Source organism: Somniosus microcephalus, chromosome 16, assembly GCF_052327205.1.
Source record: "Somniosus microcephalus isolate GS21.2 chromosome 16, FLI_Smic_1.0, whole genome shotgun sequence".
NCBI lineage: Eukaryota > Metazoa > Chordata > Chondrichthyes > Squaliformes > Somniosidae > Somniosus > Somniosus microcephalus.
In genome coordinates, this window is record NC_141002.1 from 5,342,437 (window position 1) to 5,364,777 (window position 22,341).

Consider the following 22,341-nt stretch of genomic DNA (forward strand, 5'->3'; position numbering starts at 1 on the left):
TGGCCTATACCTATTCCTATGTTCCTTCAATTCTGCCCTATCAAGCCAGTTATCACCCATACTGTCAATCAGCCATTCTCAGTCAATCAGCAGTCCAAAGAAATCCATCTGGGGGGATCTGGATAGCTCCAGTAAGAGTTTGTACTTGGCTGACTCACAGACAATGTGCGCGCCGGGGGAGTCACAGGTGCCAGTGGAGTCTGGCAGTGGGCAGCGGAGGTGTTTTTTATATTCGTTCGTGGGATGTGGGCGTCGCTGGCAAGGCCAGCATTTATTATCCATCCCTAGTTGCCCTTTGAGAAGGTGGTGGTGAGCCGCCTCCTTGAACCGCTGCAGTCCTTGTGGTGAAGGTACTCCCACAGTGCTGTTAGGGAGGGAGTCCCAGGATTTTGACCCAGCGACGATGAAGGAACGGCAATATATTTCCAAGTCAGGATGGTGTGTGACTTGGAGAGGAACTTGCAGGTGATGGTGTTCCCATGCGCCTGCTGCTCTTGTCCTTCTAGGTGGTAGAGGTCGCGGGTTTGGGAGGTGCTACCGAAGAAGCCTTGGCGAGTTGCTGCAGTGCATCTTGCAGATGGTACACACTGCAGCCACGGTACACTGGTGGTGGAGGGAATGAATGTTTAAGGTGGTGGATGGGGTGCCAATCAAGCGGGCTGCTTTGTCCTGGATGGTGTCGAGTTTCTTGAGTGCTGTTGGAGCTGCACTCATCCAGGCAAGTGGAGAGTATTCCATCACACTCCTTACTTGCGCCTTGTAGATGGTGGAAAGGCTTTGGGGAGTCAGGAGGTGAGACACTCGGTGCAGAATACCCAGCCTCTAACCTGCTCTTGTAGCCACAGTATTTATTTGGCTGGTCCAGTTAAGTTTCTGGTTAATGGTGACCCCAGGATGTTGATGTTGGGAGATTCGGCGATGGTAATGCCGTTGAATGTCAAGGGGCAGTGGTTAGACTCTCGTTTGTTGGAGATAGTCATTTCCCGGCACTTGTGTGGCGCGAATGTTACTTGCCACTTATCAGCCCAAGCCTGAATGTTGTCCAGGTCTTGCTGCATTCGGGCATGGACTGCTTCATAACTGAGGAGTTGCAAATGGAACTGAACACTGTGCAATCATCAGCGAACATCCCCACTTCTGACCTTATGATGGAGGGAAGGTCATTGATGAAGCAGCTGAAGATTGTTGGGCCTAGGACACTGCCCTGAGGAACTCCTACAGTGATGTCCTGGGGCTGAGATGATTGACCTCCAACAACCACAACCATCTTCCTTTGTGCTAGGTATGACTCCAGCCAGGGGGATGTTTTCCCCCTGATTCCCATTGACTCTAATTTTACTAGGGCTCCTTGATGCCACACTCGGTCAAATGCTGCCTTGATGCCAAGGGCAATCACTCTCACCTCACCTCTGGAATTCAGCACTTTTGTCCATGTTTGGACCAAGGCTGTAATGGGGTCTGGAGCTGAGTGGTCCTGGTGGAACCCAAACTGAGCATCGGTGAGCAGGTTATTGGTGAGTAAGTGCTGCTTGATAGCACTGTCGATGACACCTTCCAACAATTTGCAGATGATTAAGAGTAGACTTACAGGGCGGTAATTGACCAGATTGGATTTGTCCTGCTTTTTGTGGCCAGGACATACCTGGGCAGTTGTCCACATTATCGGGTAGATGCCAGTGTTGTAGCTGTACTGAAACAGCTAGGCTAGAGGCGCGGCTAGTTCTGGAGCACAAGTCTTCAGCACAAATGCCAGGATGTTGTTGGGGCCCATAGCCTTTGCTGTATCCAGTGCACTCAGCTGTTTCTTGATATCACGCTGAGTGAATCGAATTGGCTGAATACTGGCTTCTGTGATGGTGGGTATCTCAGGAGTAGGCCGATATGGACCATCCACTCGGTACTTCTGGCTGAAGATGGTTGCAAATACTTCAGCCTTGTTTTTTGCAGTCACGTGCTGGGCTCCGCCACCATTGAGGATGGAGATATTCGTGGAGCTTCCTCCTCCCGTTAGTTGTTTGATTGTCCACCACTATTCACGACTGGATGTGGCAGGACTGCAGAGCTTTGATCTGATCCGTTAATTGCGGGATCGTTTAGCTCTGACCATAGCATGTTGCTTCCGTTATTTAGCATGTATGTAGTCCTGTGTTGCAGCTTCCCCAGGTTGGCACCTCATTTTTAGGTACACCTGGTGCTGCTCCTGGCATGTTGTTCTGCACATTGAACCAGGGTTGGTCCCCTGGCTTGATGGTAATGGCAGAGTGAGGGATATGCCGGGCCATGAGGTTACAGATCGTGGTGGAATACAATTCTGCTACTGCTGATGGTCCACAGTGCCTCATGGATGCCCAGTTTGGGCTGCTAGATCTTTTAGCATGGTGGTAGTGCCACACCACACGACGGAGGGTGTCCTCAGTGTGAAGATGAGAGTTTGTCTCCACGAGGACTGTGCGGTGGTCATTGCTACCAATGCTGTCATGGACAGATGCATCTGCGACAGGTGGATTGGTGAGCTCGAGGTCAAATAGATTTTTGCCTCGTGTTGGTTCTCTCACCACCTGCCGCAGGCCCAGTCTGGCAGCTATGTCCTTCAGGACTCGGCCAGCTCGGTCTGTAGTGGTGCTACCGAGCCACTCTTGGTGATGGAAATTGAAGTCCCCCACCCAGAGTACATTCTGTGCCCTTGCTACTCTCAGTGCTTCTTCCAAGTGGTGTTCAACATGGAGGAGTACTGATTCATCAGCTGAGGGAGGGCGGTAGGTGGTAATCAGCAGGAGGTTTCCTTGCCCATGCTTGACCTGAAGCCATGAGACTTCATGGGGTCCGGAGTCAATGTTGAGGACTCCCAGGGCCACTCCTTCCTGACCGTATACCACTGTGTCGCTACCTCTGGTGAGTCTGTCCTGCCGGTGGGACAGGACATACCCAGGGATGCTGATGGAGGAGTTTGGGACATTGGCGGGAAGGTATGATTCTGTGAGTATGACTATGTCAGGCTGTTGCTTGACTAGTACGATAGCAAAATACTGCAGATGTTGGAAATCCGAAATAACAACAGAAAATGCTGGAAAAACTCAGCAAGTCAGGCAACATCCGTGGAGAGAAATTTGAGTTGACGTTTCGGGTTTGACCCTTCTTCAAAACTGGAGAGAAAAGGAACTAGATCGAAGGCAGGGCTGCGATCGGACAAAAGAATAAAAGAACCAAAAGAAGTAAAAGAGATTAGAAGCTAGACGAGATGGTAATAGGCTGTGATTAGGTGTAAAGTGTACTGGCAGGGCAAAAGATAGCTGCCAGGTGTGAGAGAGAAACAAAAGGAAAGGGGGGGGGGAAAGGAAAGGAGTGGAAAAATATAAGTGAAAATGAAATAGGGGCCGAGGTTATGATCTGAAATTGTTGAACTCGATATTGAGACCGGAAGGCTGCAGAGTGCCTAATCGGAAGATGAGGTGCTGTTCCTCGAGTTTACGTTGAGCTTCCGTGGAACAGTACAAGAGGCCAAGGACGGTGAGGTCCGAGTGGGAATGGAGCGGTGAATTGAAATGACAGGCGACCGGAAGCTCGGGGTCACCCTTACGGACTGAACGGAGGTGTTCCGCAAAGCGGTCACCCAATCTGCACAAGTCCCCAGATGTTGGTGAGGAGGACTTTGCAGGGTCGACTGGGCTGGGTGTGCTGTTGCCGTGTCTGTAGCTGGTACCGAGGTCGATGCCGGGTGGTCCGTCCGGTTTCATTCTTATTATTGTATAGGCAGCACGGTGGCATAGTGGTTAGCACTGTTGCCTCTCAGTGCCAGGGACCCAGGTTCGAATCCGGCCTCGGGCGACCGTCTGTGTGGAGTTTGCACATTCTCCCTGTGTTTGCGTGGGTTTCCTCTGGGTGCTCCGGTTTCCTCCCACAGTCCAAAGATGTGCGGTTAGGTTGATTGGCTATGATAAATTGACCCTTAGTGTTAGGGGGATTAAATACGTGGGGATAGGGTGGGACATGTGTGGGTTACGGGGATCGGGTGGGATATGTGTCAGTGCAGGCTCGATGGGCTGAAATGGCCTCTATCTGCACTGTGGGGTTTCTGTGATTGTGTTTCATAGCCGTTAGTTACAACTGAGTGACTTGCTGGGCCATTTCAGAGGGCAGTTAAGAGTCAACCACATTGCTGTGGGTCTGGAGTCACATATAGGCCAGACCAGGTAAGGATGACAGATTTCCTTTCCTAAAGGACATTAGTGAACTAGTGGGTTTTTACGACAATCCGATAGCTTCATGGTTACCATTACTGATACTAACTTTTTATTCCAGATTTATTTAATTAACTGAATTTAAGTTCCACAGCTGCCGTGGTGGGATTTGAACTCACGTCTCTGGATCATTAGTCCAGGCCTCTGGATTACTAGCCCAGGCCTCTGGATTACTAGCCCAGTGACACTCCCTAAATCCTACCTTCACATGCCCTAAAATATCCTTATGTGGCTCGGTGTCAAATTTTGTTTGGTGATGCTCCTGTGAAATGCCTTGGTACATTTTGCTACGGTAAAGGTGCTATATAAATACAAGTTGTTGTTGCCTGCAAGGTCTTGTGTGAAAAAAGTTTGGACATCTCTATCGGGGGGTGTTTCATGGGACAATGTAGAGGGAGCTTTACATAAATTTGAACATGTTAACTAAGCGCTCTAGTGTTTGAATGTATCAGCATTTTCATTGCAATCACTAGCTACACAGACTTGTGTGTTTTTTTTAACCTCCATAATTATGGTGAAGCTAATTTAAGTTTCTGTGCCAGGGCAAGTACAGTAATTGAGGTATTGCACCTCCTGGACTGGGCTCTTTTTTTTTTTGAGTACAGTCACAGAGGTGCGAGCAGTATGTACAGCACAGAGATTTCTTTCCACTGCATCCGCTCTACAGTATTGCAAATGTAAAGTTTGTACTTTGCCAGTCTGTTTTGGGCTGTTATTATTTTGACTCTGACCTTTGCTGTGTAGGGTCAGTACACTGGAAGAGGGAACTAACACAAATGGGCACATCACATTGTATAACCAACATGGCAGCTTCCACCCTATGAAATACTCACTTTAATTCCGTCCTTTTCCTTTGGCTCCACACACAATGGAGATTCTTCCATTTGCAGAGCGAGATACATCAACAGATCGCCCTTGTTCGGTAAGCGTGCTGGGCCAACTAAGATTGATCAAGTAGGCACAATGTAAGATACCACATTTAAGAGAAGTCACATTCATCTTTATGACTTTGCAGAGTGAACACAAAGAATGGAAATCACAGACAGGTTGGATGTATTTTAGCACAAGATTGGTGAAGTGGGTCAATATTGCCAAATGTATAGATAAGTGTGCAGTTATGACCTTAGATATATTTAGTAAGGGTTGGAATAGAGGGTGGGTGTAGGTTAAGTGCAAAAAAAAGGGAGACAGGCTTGGGAGTGATCACTGACCACTTACTCAAACTACTTTAGTGTTTGATCGGTAGGTGTAGAGGGAGCTTTACTCTGTATCTAACCCGTACCATTCCTCCTCTGGAAGTGTTTGACGGGACAGTGTAGAGGAAGCTTTACTCTGTATCTAACCCGTACCATTCCTCCTCTGGAAGTGTTTGACGGGACAGTGTAGAGGAAGCTTTACTCTGTATCTAACCCGTACCATTCCTCCTCTGGAAGTGTTTGACGGGACAGTGTAGAGGAAGCTTTACTCTGTATCTAACCCGTGCCATTCCTCCTCTGGAAGTGTTTGACGGGACAGTGTAGAGGAAGCTTTACTCTGTATCTAACCCGTGCCATTCCTGCTGGGAGTGCTTGATGAGACAGTGTTGAAGGAACTTTACTCTGTATCTCACCGAATGAGAGACAGAAAATATAATTTAAAATAGTCAGCGTGGATTCTAAAAGGCTAACTCATGCTTAACTAACCTGACAGAATTCTCTGAAGCGGTGACAGAAAGAGTAGACAAGGGTAATGCAGTAGCTGTCTTATACTTGTATTTTCAGAAGGCCTTCGGTAAGGTATCACGCGGTAGGCTCATGACAAAGGTTAGGACATGTGGAGTCGGGACAAATAGCTGAATGGATAGCAAATTGGCTAAAAATCGAAAGCAGAGAGTAGGTGTAAAGGGTAGTGATTCAGATTGGAGGAAGGTAGAAAGCGATGTTCCACGAGGATCAGTGCTGGGGCCACTGTTATTCATAATTTACATTAATGATTTGGTTTAGGAATAAGTAACTCAATATCAACATTTGCAGATGATACTAAACTGGGGGTTACAGCTAACGCAGAGAAAGAATGCAATATAATACAAGAGACATTAGAAAACTTGCAGACTGGGCTGTTAAGTGACAAATGAACTTTAACATAGATAAATGAGAGGTGATACACTTTGGTAGAAAAAATAGTAACATCACCTACACCTTAAAAAATAAGAAACTGCATGGGGTAGAAGAGCAAAGGGATCGAGGGATACAGGTGAACAAATCATTAAAGCACCATCACAGGTCAGCAAAGCAATTAAAAATGCTAACAAAGCACTGGAATTTGTTTCTAGGGGTATAGAATTCAAAAATAGTGAAGTTATGTTAAATTTGTATAGAACCCTGGTCAGGCTGCACTTGGAGTACTGTGCACATTTCTGGTCTCCATACTATAAGAAAGAAAGACGTGCATTTATACAACGCTTTTCACGACCACCGGATGTCTCAAAGTGCTTTACAGCCAATTAAGTACTTTAAGTGTGCAGTCACTGTTGTAATGTAGGAAACACGGCAGCCGATTTGTGCACAGCAAGCTCCCATAAACAGCACTGTGATAATGACCAGATAATCTGTTTTAGTTATGTTGGTTGAGGGATAAATATTGACCAGGATACCGGGGATAACTCCCCTGCTCTTCATCAAAAAAGTGCCATGGGATCTTTTACATCCACCTGAGAGAGCAGACGGGGCCTCGGTTTAACGTCTCATCCGAAAGACGGCACCTCCGACAGTACAGCACTCCCTCAGCACTATACTGGAGTAAAAAAAACAGAAAATGCTCAAAGTCAGACAGCATCTGTAGAGAGAGAGAAACAGAGTTAACGTTTCAGGTTGATGACTCTTCGTCAGAACTGGGTCGCTATACTGGGATATCAGCCTAGCTTTAATGGGCTCAAGTCCCTGGAGTGGAACTTGAACCCACAACCATCTGACTCAGAGACAAGTGTGCTATCAACTGAGCCACAGCTGACACTGAAAAAAAGGACATAGAATCACTGGGGAAAATGCATAAAAAGATTGACAAGGATGGTACCAGAACTGCGGGATTACAGATTTTGGGAAAGATTGAACAAGTTGGGATTGTTTTCCTTTAAAAAGAGAAGATTTAGAGGTGACCTAATAGAGGTCTTTAAAATTATGAATGGGTTGGACAGGGTAGATGTGGAGAAATTATTTCCACTTGTGGGAGAATCCCAAACTTTACTCTGTATCTAACCCGTGCTGTACCTGCCCTGGGAGTGTTTGATGGGACAGTGTAGAGGGAGCTTTACTCTGTATCTAACCCGTGCTGTACCTGCCCTGGGAGTGTTTGATGGGACAGTGCAGAGGGAGCTTTACTCTGTATCTAACCCGTGCTGTACCTGCCCTGGGAGTGTTTGATGGGGCAGTGTAGAGGGAGCTTTACTCTGTCTCTAACCCGTGCTGTACCTGACCTAGGAGTGTTTGATGGGACAGTGTAGAGGGAGCTTTACTCTGTATCTAACCCGTGCTGTACCTGACCTAGGAGTGTTTGATGGGACAGTGTAGAGGGAGCTTTACTCTGTATCTAATCCATGCTGTACCTACCCTGGGAGTGTTTGATGGGACAGTGTTGAGGGAGCTTTATTCTGTATCTAACCTGTGCTGTACCTGCCCTGGGAGTGTTTGATGGGACAGTGTTGAGGGAGCATTACCCTGAAACTAACCCATGTTGTACCTACCCTGGGAGTGTTTGATGGGACAGTGTAGAGGGAGCTTTACTCTGTATCTAATCCATGCTGTACCTACCCTGGGAGTGTTTGATGGGACAGTGTTGAGGGAGCTTTACTCTGTATCTAACCTGTGCTGTACCTGGAATAACAACAGAAAATGCTGGAAAAACTCAGCAGGTCAGGCAACATCCGTGGAGAGAAATTTGAGTTGACGTTTCGGGTTGGACCCTTCTTCAAAACTGGAAAGAAAAGAAACTAGATCGAAGGCAGGGCTGCGATCGGACAAAAGAATAAAAGAACCAAAAGAAGTAAAAGAGATTAGAAGCTAGACGAGATGGTAATAGGCTGGGATTAGGTGTAAAGTGTACTGTAAGGGCAAAAGATAGCTGCCAGGTGTGAGAGAGAAACAAAAGGAAAGGGGGGGGGGGAAAGGAGTGTGCTGTACCTGCCCTGGGAGTGTTTGATGGGACAGTGTTGAGGGAGCATTACCCTGAAACTAACCCATGTTGTACCTACCCTGGGAGTGTTTGATGGGACAGTGTAGAGGGAGCTTTACTCTGTATCTAACCCATGCTGTACCTGCCCTGGGAGTGCTTGATTCTGACATTTGGTGCCTGAAATGGAAAAGCTGCCTGTCTGGTACTATAAGCTTTGACCTCATGAGTGCAAAAAAGTGGGGAAAAAATCGGAGTACTGTCTTAGATAAGGCTGGTTGATGACCATGAAATATATATATATAATATTTCTTTTGATCGCTTGCAATTGATTTTATTTTTGTGATTAAGCATGTGTAAAATTTCCTTAAACACTGTGATGGTTCAGCTTACCTGGAGGTCTGTGTTGTGTCTGGAATTAAAAAGGATTGAGGTATTAATTCAACATAAGCAAAGTGTGGGACATTGATTGTATTTACATGGACATGATATATCACAGTTATTAAATGGTGCATTCATTAATCTTCTTGAACAAAAATATCTTCTGAGAATGAAACAGAGGAAATGAAAAGTTCAACTAATACTGCTGCCTCCAGAGGAGGAGCTGGTGGGTCAGAACTGCAGCAGGTCACAAAGGTCCGGATAGAGCGACATACAGGGGAAATAGGGAAGAAGAACTTGCATTTAAATAGTGCTTTTCACAATCTGGGGACGTCCCAAAGCGCTTTACTGCCAATAAGGTAGCTTTGACATGTAGTCACCCTGGTAATGTAGGGAAATGCGGCAGCCAATACGTGCACAGCAAGATCCCATAATCAGCAATGAGATAATGACCAGATCATCTATTTTAGTGATGTTGGTTGAGAGATATGTATTGGCCAGGACACCAGGGATAACTACCCTGCTCTTCTTCGAATGGTGCTGAGGGATCTTTTCGTCCAGCTGAGAGGATAGACGGGACCTCAGTTTAACGTCTCATCAGATTGATGGCACCTCCGATAGTACAGCACTCCCTCAGTACTGCACTGGAGTGTCAGCCTGGATTATGGGCTCAAGTCTCTGGAGTGAGGCTGGAATCCACAACCTTCTGACTCAGAGGGAAAAGTGCCACGGCTGACATGCTTGATGTTATATATGTTCAGGAAAGTTCAGAGCCTGAGATGATGAAAAAAGGTAAAACCCTAGGCAAGGTGGGGTAGGCCGGTATTATTTAACAGGTGAATATATCACCGGTTCCAAGCATCAACTGCTGTACCTATCAAAGGCTGCATATGATGTCAAAACGACTGTATATGTCAATGATTGAATATATATATCCATTGAGAATCCACCTACACGCCTGCTACTTGGAAACAGAAGAGGATCAGATGGATCGCATGGATGTGAGGGAATCAGGTTACCCTGCCAACTACATCAATCGGCCGTGGCGCAACTATCTGGACTTGGCTGAGAAGCAATGCACCCAAAGCCTGAAATTCACCAATTGCACTGACCAGCTTAACTTACCTTAATGTCAGACAGGTCCTGGTCCTGCTGAATACCTGAAGGTCAAAGGTACAGATAGCAGCTCAGTTCTGAATTAGAATACATTTATCTGCAAGATTTAACGTGCATCCTAAAACAATGTTGTGGGAATTATGATCAAATCAAGATATTGACGGTGAGATTAACATACCAAGGTACACAGCCTAGCGAAGGAACATACAGAGCAAAGCAGCTGAGGACTGTTCAATCATAGTAAAAATGATGAGCACTTTAGCTGGTGCAGTGGAGATAGTGTGGCTGGAGGCCAAGGTTGCCAAAGGAAAAAAACGTTGAATGTTGTTATAGACTTTTGAACAGAAGAAAACGAGAGAGAGGGAGAGGACAGAGAGGGAGAGGACAGAGAGGGAGAGGACAGAGAGGGAGAGGACAGAGAGGGAGAGGATAGAGAGGGAGAGGATAGAAAGGATAGAGAGGGATGTAACGATCAATAACATGTCATTCTATAGTGGACACTAGGTGGCGCCGTATATAGCTATATGTATAAGACTACACTACCCAGCTGTATGATATTAAGACTACATTACCCATGAGGCACTAGGCTACCCACAAGGCAGCAGTCAAGATGGAAGCCTCCACAGATACAGTACCTAGTCCACGTGTGCTCAAAAAAGGGTCTAGCAAAAGCTAGCTGCATTCATAATAAGAATGTCTAGTTATTAATGAACATAACATGGTACCAGGGTGGTGAAGATCTGCTGAAAATTGTGAAAAGTGACATGGAGAATTTGAAGTCACCAGAGCATTTGAGTCTCACAGAAAAAATCAACTACAATTGGCAGACTTTTAAACAGCAATTCGAACTCTACATTGCAGCCATCGGATTCGGTATGAAGCCAGACGCAAGGAAGATAGCATTGCTGCTTATGGTTGCAGGCCCACAGGCGATAGAGGTATTTAATACATTTGTATTTAATCCAGTGGAGAACAGAAAAAAATTAGAAGATGTGTTAAAAAAATTTGATGCACATTGCTCTCCCAAAAAGAATGAGACCTATGAAAGATACATCTTCCGTTCTCGGACACAGCAACAAAATGAGACTTTTGATAGCTTTATAACTGATCTGAAACTGAAAGCACAGACATGTAATTTCTCTGAGCTCAAAGCATCCATGATTCGTGACCAGGTTGTGTTTGGTATTCATGATAAAAAAGTCAGGGAACGTCTGTTGAGAGAAACCGAACTAAATTTGGAAAATGCGGTGAAAATATGCCAAGCCAGTGAGCTAGCTTGAAAGTACGCGAAGACTTTCAGTGAAATCAATAATGATGCAAATGTAATGAGTGATAATGCTGCTGTCGGTGCTGTGTCCTACAAGGGGAAGAAACGTGGGCAGAACAGAAATGAAAAGCAATCGGAGGATGAAATTTTAAATTGTAAACGCTGTGGTTACAAACACCAGTTAAGACAATGTGTAGCGTTTGGAAAAATGTGCACAAAGTGTAATGGAAAGAATCACTTTGCCAAACAATGCTTTTCAAAAGTAAAAATGACGAAAGGGCAACGAGTTAATGTGATTGAGGACACTGATTTAAGTGAGACATTTTTTGTAGGAATGGTGTCATGTGACGATATCAAAAAAGATACAGAAAATGTGCAGCCCTCAGAAATGGACAATGCTGAACATAAAGTCAATGCAGTAAAAGTGGACAAATGGATGATCCCACTGCAGGTAAATGGAGCATTAGTTACCTTGAAACTAGACACTGGGGCAAAAGCAAACTTAATCAGTATGAGTGACATTAACAATATGAAAGAAAAGCCCAAAATACAGAAAAAGTCAGTACTACTGAAGGACTATAATGGACAGAAAATAGATAGCTTAGGTGTATGCAGACTCAAAGTGACAGTCAAAGACAAAGTGCATCATCTCATGTTTTCTGTTGTGGCTGAAAGACTTGATTCGATTCTAGGTGACAAAGCTTGTGAAGACTTAGAACTGGTCAAGAGAGTCTAACCATATAAACTGTGTCATAAGCAGACCAGATGACTCAGGTGATGAAGCAGAGAGCCCATCAAGGATGAAACGGCCAAAGGGTATCCATGTCTTCAAAAAGCCTAGTTTCTCCAAGAAGAAAGAAGAAGACTTTAAGGTCAAAGAAAAGCATAAAGAGGAAAAACACAAGGAGAAAAAGTCCAAAGATATAACCACAGCAGATGTTGTTGAGCAGTGGAAAGAGAAAAAGAAAAAGAAGAAGCCTGCACCAGAGTAGGAAGCAGTTCCGGTGGATACTCCTTCTTCCCTCAGGCCAATCTTTGGTGTTCCATTAGCCGAGGCTGCTGAGAGGACTATGCTCTATGATGGGATCCAGCTGCCAGCAGTTTTTCGAGAGTGCATTGACTACATTGAGAGTTATGGCATGAAGAGTGAAGGAAACACTGAAACCCTCTCCAAGCAAAGATCGCAAGGAGACCTCGATCTATACAAGAGCAGATTGATGACAATGCCGCAACTGCATCTTGTCATTCACCACCAGAACAATCTCATGAAGACACATCAGACTTACCCATGTTGAGAAGATCCACACGTGAAGTAAAAGAGCCTGATAGACTTAATCTTTGAGTACAATGTAAAGCTTTGAAAATGTGTTGACTGTTTTGAAAATGTTTATGTTTATAGAGCACTAACAAAAGTGTTACTGATATTATCTTTATTGTTTTCTTGAAAGTTGATTGATATTGATTTTGTTAAACCTCAAAGAAAGGGGGATGTAATGATCAATAACATGTCATTCTATAGTGGACACTAGGTGGAGCCGTATATAGCTGTATGTATAAGACTACACTACCCAGCTGTATGATATTAAGACTACATTACCCATGAGGCACTAGGCTACCCACAAGGCAGCAGTCAAGATGGAAGCCTCCACAGATACAGTACCTAGTCCACATGTGCTCAAAAAAAGGTCTAGCTGCATTCATAATAAGAATGTCTAGTTATTAATGAACATAACAGGGGAGAGGATAGAGAGGGAGAGGATAGAGAGACAGAGGATAGAGAGACAGAGAGGGAGAGGACAGAGAGGGAGAGGACAGAGAGGGAGAGGACAGAGAGGGAGAGGACGGAGAGGACAGAGAGGGAGAGGACAGAGAGGGAGAGGACAGAGAGGGAGAGGACAGAGAGGGAGAGGACAGAGAGGGAGAGGACTGAGAAGGAGAGGACCGAGAAGGAGAGGACCGAGAGGGAGAGGACCGAGAGGGAGAGGACCAAGAGGGAGAGGGAGAGGACGGAGAGGGAGAGGGAGAGGACGGAGAGGGAGAGGGAGAGGACGGAGAGGGAGAGGGAGAGGACGGAGAGGGAGAGGGAGAGGACGGAGAGGGAGAGGACGGAGAGGAGAGAGGGAGAGGACGGAGAGGGAGAGGGAGAGGACGGAGAGGGAGAGGGAGAGGACAGAGAGGGAGAGGGAGAGGACAGAGAGTGAGAGGACAGAGGGGGAGAGGGAGAGGACGGAGAGGGAGAGGGAGAGGACGGAGAGGGAGAGGACGGAGAGGGAGAGGACGGAGAGGAGAGAGGGAGAGGACGGAGAGGGAGAGGGAGAGGACGGAGAGGGAGAGGGAGAGGATGGAGAGGGAGAGGGAGAGGACAGAGAGGGAGAGGACGGAGAGGGAGAGGATGGAGAGGAGAGAGGGAGAGGACGGTAGGGCAGAGAAGGAGAAGACAGAGAGGCAGAGAGACAGAGACAGAGAGGACAGAGAGGGAGAGGACAGAGAGGGAGAGCAGGCCAGAGACTGAGTATTCTGTGACGAGTGACTCACCTCCTGACTCCCCAAAGCCTTTCCACCATCTACAAGTAACAAGTAAGGAGTGTGATGGTATACTCTCCACTTGCCTGGATGAGTGCAGCTCCAACAACACTCAAGAAGCTCGACACCACCCAGGAAAATGCAGTTCACTTGATTGGCACCACATCCACCACCTTGAACATTCACTCCCTCTACCACCAGCCCACTGTGTCTGCAGTGTGTATCATCTACAAGATGCATTGCAGCAACTCGCCAAGGCTTCTTCGACACCACCTCCCAAGCCCACGACCTCTACCACCTAGAAGGACAAGGGCAGCAGGCACATGGGAACACCACCACCTCCAAGTTCCCCTCCAAAGTCACACACCATCCTGTCTTGGAAATATATTGCCGTTCCTTCATCGTCACTGGGTCAAAATCCTGGAACTCCCTCACTAACAACACTGTAGGAGTACCTTCATCACACGGACTGCAGCGGTTCAAGAAGGCAGCTCACCACCACCTTCTCAAGGGCAATTAGAGATGGGCAATAATAGCTGGCCTTGTCAGTGACGCCCACATCCCATGAATGAATAAAAATAAAATACAGAGAGTAGCAATTAATAGAGGGAAGTGGAAAGAAAGCATTACATGCAAAGAGAATTGATGCCCAATTAAGGGCAATCACCCATGTGACACATACGTTGTGTACCCTAAATTAAAACCTTTTCTCTTCTTCTTAGGTAGTCCCTTGGAACCGAGGATGACTTGTTTTCACATTAACAATGAGTTCGCAGGTGACTGATGAGTCCAATGCGGGACCTACAGTCTCTGTCACAGATGGGGCAGACGGTGGTTGAAGGGGCGGGTGGGTGGTGTGCTTGGGTTGACGTGCGCTCCTTCTGCTGTTTGTGCTTGGCTTCCGCTTGCTCTCAGCGAAGAGACTCGAGGTGTTCGGCACCTTCCCGGATGCTTCTCCTCCATTAAAACCTTACTGCAGCGAAAGCTGGGAAATGCAGACTGCTTGACATCGGAGACAGCACCTTACCTGTATCTGCCCGTTACAGTATCTGCCCCATATCAGTCACTGCTCCTGATCAGTATCTGCTCTTTATCAGTATCTGCTCTTTATCAGTATCTGCCCCTTATCAATATCATCCCCTTATCAATATCATCCCCTTATCAGTATCTGCCCCTTATCATTATCTGCCCCTTATCATTATCTGCCCTTATCATTATTGGCAGCTTATCAATATCTTGCCCTTATCAATATCTGCCCCTTATCAGCATCTGCCCCTTATCAGTATCTGCTGCTTATCAGTATCTGCCCCTTATCAGTATCTGCCCCTTATCAGTATCTGCCCCCTATCAGTATCTGCCCCTTATCAGTATCTGCCCCTTATCATGATCTGCCCCGATCAGTGTCTGCTCTTTATCAGTATCTTCCCCTTATCAATATCATCCCCTTATCAATATCATCCCCTTATCAGGATCTGCCCCTTATCATTATCTGGCCCTTATCATTATCTGCCCTTATCATTATTGGCAGCTTATCAATATCTTGCTCTTATCAATATCTGCCCCTTATCAGCATCTGCCCCTTATCAGTATCTGCCCCTTATCAGTATCTGCCCCTTATCATGATCTACCCCAATCAGTATCTGTTCCTTATCAGTATCTGCCCCTTATCAGTATCTGCCCCCTATCAGTATCTGCCCCTTATCAGTATCTGCCCCTTATCATGATCTGCCCCGATCAGTATCTGTTCCTTATCAGTATCTGCCCCTTATCAGTATCTGCCCCTATCAGTATCTGCCTCTTATCAGTATCTACCTCTTATCAGTATCTACCTCTTATCAATATCTGCCCCTTATCAGTATCTGCCCCTTATCAGTATCTGCCCCTTATCAGTATCTGCCCCTTATCATTATCTGCCTATCAATATCTGCCCCTTATCATTATCTGCCCCGATCAGTATCGGCCCCTTATCAGTATCTGCCCCTTATCAGTATCTACCTCTTATCAATATCTGCCCCTTATCAGTATCTGCCCCTTATCATTATCTGCCCCTATCAGTATCTGCCCCTTATCAGTATCTACCCCTTATCAGCATCTACCTCTTATCAATATCTGCCCCTTATCAGTATCTGCCCCTTATCATTATCTGCCCCCTATCAGTATCTGCCCCTTATCAGTATCTACCCCTTATCAGTATCTACCTCTTATCAATATCTGCCCCTTATCAGTATCTGCCCCTTATCATTATCTGCCCCTTATCATTATCTGCCCCATATCATTATCTGCCTATCAATATCTGCCCCTTATCAGTATCTGCCCCTTATCATGATCTGCCCCAATCAGTATCTGCCCCTTATCAGTATCTGCCCCTTATCAGTATCTACCTCTTATCAATATCTGCCCCTTATCAGTATCTGCCCCTTATCAGTATCTGCCCCTTATCATTATCTGCCTATCAATATCTGCCCCTTATCAGTATCTGCTCCTTATCAGTATCTGCCCCTTATCAGTATCTGCAGCTTATCAATATCTTGCCCTTATCAATATCTGCCCTTTATCATTATCTGCCCCTTATCATTATCTGCCCTTTAGCAGTAGCTGCTCCTGATCAGTAATTGCTCCTCTCAGTAGTTACCCTGATCAGCATCTGCTGCTTATCAATATCCTGGCCCTAATCAGTCGCTACTCCCTATTACTATCTGCTCCCTATTAGTATCTGCTCCATATCAGTATGCTGGCTCTTATCAGGAGAAACTTCTTTACACAAAGAGTGGTTAGAATGTGGAACACAGTACCACATGGAGTGGTTGCAGTGAATAGCACAGATGTATTTAAGGGGAAGCTAGATAAGCACATGAGGGGGAAAGGAATAGAAGGATATGCTGATGTTAGATGACGTGGGGTGGATCTGCTTCTTATCAGTGGCAGGTTTGTATCTACATCGAGTCTACAGCACAGAAACAGGCCATTCGGCCCAACTTGTCTGTGCTGGTGTATATGCTCCACACGAGCCTCCGCCCACCCCCTCTTCATCTAACCCTATCAGCATATCCTTCTATTCCTTTCCCTCTCATGTGCTTATCTAGCTTCCCCTTAAATACATCTGTGCTATTCACCTCAACCACACCATGTAGTACTGCGTTCCACATTCTAACCACTCTTTGTGTAAAGAAGTTTCTCCAGAATTCCCTATTGGATTTATTAATGATTATCTTGTGGCGGAGCCACCAAAGGATTCAGAGCGGTTGTACATAATTCCTTTAACAGCAATGTAGTTACTGTCTGTGCCTGTACCTTTAATTACACTGTTTGACTGTACAATGTCTAGTTACCTTTACAGTGCGGTTTCAACGTGATGACGTCATGCCGTTAGTCACGTGATTCCCCAATGGCGGGAAGAACGTGATGACGTCATGACGTCAGCTTTCAGACCAGAGGATCAGTCCTCGTGGAGCCTTCAAGGAGAGCAGACCTGTATTCGATGTATTCCAGCAGTTTCCAGTTAAAACCTGTTTTGTTCCATTAAAGTTCGTTGTTTTAATTGCCTGAGTCGAACTCAGTCTTTTCGATAGGAACCTCCGTTCCTACAATCTTATATTTATGGCCCCTAGTTTTGGACATCCCCACAAGTGGAAACAATTTCTCTACGTCTTTCTTTATCTTAAAGGTCTCTCTCATGTCATCCCTTCTCTTTTGTAGAGAGAAGAGACCCAGCCTGTTCAGCCTTTCCTAATAAGCATATCCTCTGAGTTCTGGTATCATCCTTGTGAATCTCTTTTACGCCTTCTCCAGTGGCTCTATATCCTTTTTATAATATGGAGACCAGAACTGTGTACAGTACGGCAAGTGTGGCCTAACTAAGGTTCTATACAAGTTTAACATCACTTCTCTGCTTTTCAATCCTATTCCTCTAGAAATGAGCCCCAGTGCTTGGTTTGCTTTTTTAATGGCCTTATTAACTTGCCTCGCTGCTTTTAGTGATTTGTGAATATGTGCCCCTAGATCCCTTTGCTCCTTTGCTCATTCAGTCTTATTATCCAAGCAGTATGTGGCTTCCTTATTCTTCCTACCAAAATGCACCAGCTCATACTTAATTTATATGGGGCTAGTTTTGTTTACCGAAGTTTGATCATGCAGACTGCAGTTTAATGGTGCCACTGGTTTCATGCACAGTGATGTACAGTTGTGAAATTTTGCAATGTTGCTGTCAGCAGTTTACAGTGGTGTTCCTCCTAATTATAGTTCACTCGACAGTCCTTTATGGTGCTGGGAGTTGGACCTTGACAAAGGTTCAGCTGCAAAGATTGAATGCTTTTGCAATATGTCCTGCAAGGATAATGTTAAGTGCCTGCTAGAAGGACAGAGTCACTGAAGTAGTCCTAAGGAGCAGTCTGTCTGCAGTAACAGGAAAGTGCAATGGGCAGGATGTGTTTGTCCTACAGCAGTCGATCTGTACTTTCAGAAGGTGACTGGACACATTCTAGCAGGGAAGATAAAGCCGAGAATGTGGAACTAAATGCGCAGGCAAAGAGCTGCAGAGGGGAGAGTGCAAAGGCGAGAATTTGTGGCACATTTATTTACTGAGTCTTGACTAATTAAACAACATTAACCCTTGATTCTTAATATTCCAATTTTTGAAAGAATGCCCCTTACCTTGCAATTCACTGGGCCACTCCCACTACAAGCAAAAGATAGAAATAGTTTTAATACTAACCCAATATAATTAAACAGAATAATCTCAACACAAACATTAAATGATGGTTAAAGTCATTAGCAGTTCAGAGGGCTGTCCATTTCATAGTGCCCTCTCGCTACAAAGAAATGATATGCAGTACTAGTCGACTGTATTATTGATTATATTGGATGTGAGTGCCTGCCTCGAATTGGTCAATGCTTTAGGGCAAAGGTCAGGTTCTCTCTCACATGGAGGAGGGGAAACCAGAGGTTTATTTGACACAGGCTGCTTTGATGTGGCTCCTAGCGGTGGGTTATAGTTTAGCACTGATGAAGGTCTGCCCCTCTAACCATGAAACAGTGCTCTCCATTAGAGTTAAGCACATACAGCAAATCCTCACTAATCAAAACTTAATAAAAGGTGGCGGATTCCACACTATTCACCTAAACAGCACACACTGAAGATGCATTGTATTTCCTCCTTACCAAAATCATTTTCTTGACTCCTTCTCCCGATTCCTTGGCTCCTTCTCCCGATTCCTTGGCTCCTCCTGATTCCTTGTCTCCTCCTGATTCCTTGGCTCCTTCTCCCGATTCCTTGGCACCTTCTCCCAATTCCTTATCTCCTCCAGATTCCTTGGCTCCTTCTCCCAATTCCTTGGCACGTTCGTTCAAATCCTTGACCGAAACCACAGTCTTTATGCCAGAAGTATTGATCATTTTTTCACACTTTGGGCAAGGTATTTTAGAGGAAAACAGCATTGCGGAATCGATGTCTGTGTCCGACCTGTAACAGCACAAATCAGCAGTTGGTCAGAAATTAGAAGTTAGCCTGCTGCGTAGTTGCACTGAGTAACTGAAATTGATTTATGACCTAATTTGGTGGGACTGAGAGTACACTAGTTTGAAAGGATAGCACACCCCAAAGTGAGCTGGTAAGGGAGTGAAACTGGAACTCCGTGAAAACAGTACTTCCAAAATGGGAATTTGACTAGAGTGGGAATTCGGAGCAGTGGAGGAAGGCGATGGGGAGGAGTTTAATTGAAATTTAAGTGGATAAGAATATAAACTTAAAATGTAAATATAACTTAACTTAACTACCATTTATATTAAGAATGTCAGGACTGCAAAGGATAGTGATGTGCGGATCCTGCAGGATGTGGGAGTAACGAGCAGAAGATGTTAAATACGTCTGAGGGAAGTGTCTCCAACTGAGTTCAAGATCTCAGAACCTGAGGTGTACTTGGAGACAGTCTGACAGTGAGACAGAGGAATTTCTGGAGCAAGAATTCAGAGAGCATTGATCCGGCTGAGTGAAAGGGAGCCAGCAGTGGTACAGGAAGGGGTGGTGACTGTCCACAGGTCAGGGAAAGGGAGAAAGGACTAGAGATGGAACACCCAGTGAAAAATACCATCTCCAACAAATTTGAAGCACCAGCTTCCTGTGGCGAGGATGAGGGGGCAGATTTTCAACTTGGCATTCGGGTGTAATACTGGGCTTGTGGATGGGCCTGTTATAGAAACTGCCTGGCTTTCAATTCCATTCAAGTCAATGAAAATTGCAGTTTCTAGAATGGGCAGCTGATCTGCAATGCCAGTTTTACGTTCAGGCGACAAGTTAAAATCTACCCCAAGGACTCTGGAAAGGACCATTAAATGGATTACAACGGCATTCAAAAACATGATGCCCATTACACTGGGGAGACCAAACATAGATTGGGTGAATACTTTGCTCAACAACAACATGCAATTATATAAGCGGCTTTAATGAAGTAAAATGTCCCAAGGCACTTCACAAGAGTGTTATCAAACAAAATTTGACACCAAGCCACATAAGGAGATATTAAGAACATTAGAACGTAAGAATTAGGAGCAGGAGTAGGCCATACGGTCCCTCGAGTTTGCTCCGCCATTCAATAAGATCATAGCTGATCTTTGACCTCAACTCCACTTTCCTACCTGATCTCCATATCCCTTGATTCCCCTAGAGTCCAAAAATCTATCTATCTCAGCCTTGAATATACTCAATGATTCAACATCCACAGCCCTTTGGGGTAGAGAATTCCAAAGATTCACAACCCCTCTGAGAGAAGAAATTCCTCCTAATCTCAGTCTTAAATGGCCTACCCCTTATCCTGAGACTCTGCCCCCTAGTTCTAGACTCTCCAGCCAGGGGAAAGAACCTCTCAGCATCTATCCTGTCAATCCCCTTCAGAATCTTATATGTTTCAATGAGATCACCTCTCATTCTTCTAAACTCCAGAGAGTATAGGCCAATATGCTCAATCTCTCCTCATAGGACAACCCAGGAATCAATCTAGTGAACCTTCGTTGCACCACCTCTAAGGCAAGTATACCCTTCCTCAGATAAGAAAACCAAAACTGCACAGTACTCCAGGTGTGGTCTCACCAGAGCCCTGTACAATTGTAGCAAGACTTCCTTACTCTTGTATTCCAACCCCCTTGCAATAAAGCCCAACATGCCATTTACCTTCCTAATTGCTTGCTGTACCTGCATGCTAACTCTCTGGCCTAGAAATTGGGTTGTGGGCTCGCCAGGGCTGTAGCGCCAGAAATTTTGCACCAGCGTTAATGCGGCAGCGCCCGACGAAAATTCAGTTGCGCCGGCCCCAGAGGGCGGCGGGCGCTAAAGGAGGGTTTTAGCGCCTGAAAACGGGCGTTGAATTGGGTTTCCCGGCGCTAATCCCCCGCTGCGGCACCCGATGCGGTGCGGCAGGCTGGGGAACTGCAGGCCTCCTCCTTCTGTTAAGGAGGAGCTGCCTGCAGCCGACAACTGTCCGGCGGATTCCCCCGACATCTGAGCCCGGCACCTCGGGGAAGTGCCGGGCTCGCAGCACACACTCATCAGGGCCGCGGGGGGGGGTGATGCAGGAGTCCGGGAAGGGAGGTGCGGGCAGGCGGCCGCCGGGAACGCGGCCGGCCGCCGCTCCACCTTTATGCGCCGGCGCAAAGGCGTGTAAGAACACTTTTCACATTCGTTAGTTGCGCCTGCCACGGGCGAGGCGGGCGCAACTGAATTTGGGCTTGGGGCCGGGTTACCACGGCAACCGGGACGCTGCGCACACCGATGATGTCATCGGTGCCGGCGCAGCGCTACCGGCTAACGCCGATGGTAAGGCCCAAGTCAATTTGCAAAACGGCTATAAGTCCGGCGCAAGGCCCTCTAGCGCCACTAATTGGGCGCTAAGCCCACTCAATTTCTAGGCCTCTGTGTTTCCTGTACAAGGGCACCTAAATCTCTCTGAATACCATTTAATACCAACATTTAATAGTTTCTCACCATTTAAAAAATATTCTGTTTTCCTATTCTTCCTGCCAAAGTGAATAATCTCACACTTTCCCACATTATAACCTATCTGCCACCTTATTGCCCACTCACTTAGTCTATCTATATCCCTTTGCAGACTCTGTGTGTTCTCCTCACAGCTTACTTTCCCACCTAGCTTTGTATCGTCAGCAAACTTGGATACATTACACTCAGTCCCTTCATCTAAGTCATTAATATAGATTGTAAATAGCAAGGCCCAAGCACTGATCCTTGCGGCACCCCATTAGTTACAGCCTGTCAACCTGAAAATGACCCATTTATCCCTACTCTCTGTTTTCTGTCCGTTAACCAATCCTCTATCCATGCTAATATATTACCCCAACCCCAACTTATCTTGCGTAGCAACCTTTTATGTGGCACCTTATCAAATGCCTTTTGGCAATCCAAGTATACTACATCCACTGGTTCCCCTTTATCTCCCTTGCTAGTTACATCCTTAAAAAACTCTAATAAATGTGTCAAATACGATTTCCCTTTCATAAAACCAGTTTGACCCTGCCTAATCATATTATGATTCTCTAAGTGCTCTGTTACCACTTCCTTAATAATGGATTCCAGCATTTTCCCGACGGCTGATGTCAGGCTAACTGGCCAGTAGTTTTCTGTTTTCTCTCTCTCTCCTTTCTTGAATAGTAGGGTTACATTTGCACCTT

At 45.8% G+C, this 22,341-nt stretch overlaps 1 protein-coding gene across 1 annotated transcript in view; it reads right to left on the reverse strand.

The window, feature by feature from the left end:
- The window catches only part of LOC147105950 (uncharacterized), a gene marked incomplete at its 5' end in the record, with an annotated part of 367,623 nt that overhangs the window by 177,187 nt on the left and 168,095 nt on the right, over positions 1 to 22,341 (reverse strand). The window contains 5 exons of the mRNA XM_086009773.1: positions 5,072 to 5,178; positions 8,775 to 8,793; positions 9,888 to 9,922; positions 18,319 to 18,343; positions 18,826 to 19,126. Coding sequence (XP_085865899.1) covers positions 5,072 to 5,178; positions 8,775 to 8,793; positions 9,888 to 9,922; positions 18,319 to 18,343; positions 18,826 to 19,126 — 487 coding nt within the window. The remainder of the gene's footprint in view (positions 1 to 5,071; positions 5,179 to 8,774; positions 8,794 to 9,887; positions 9,923 to 18,318; positions 18,344 to 18,825; positions 19,127 to 22,341) is intronic.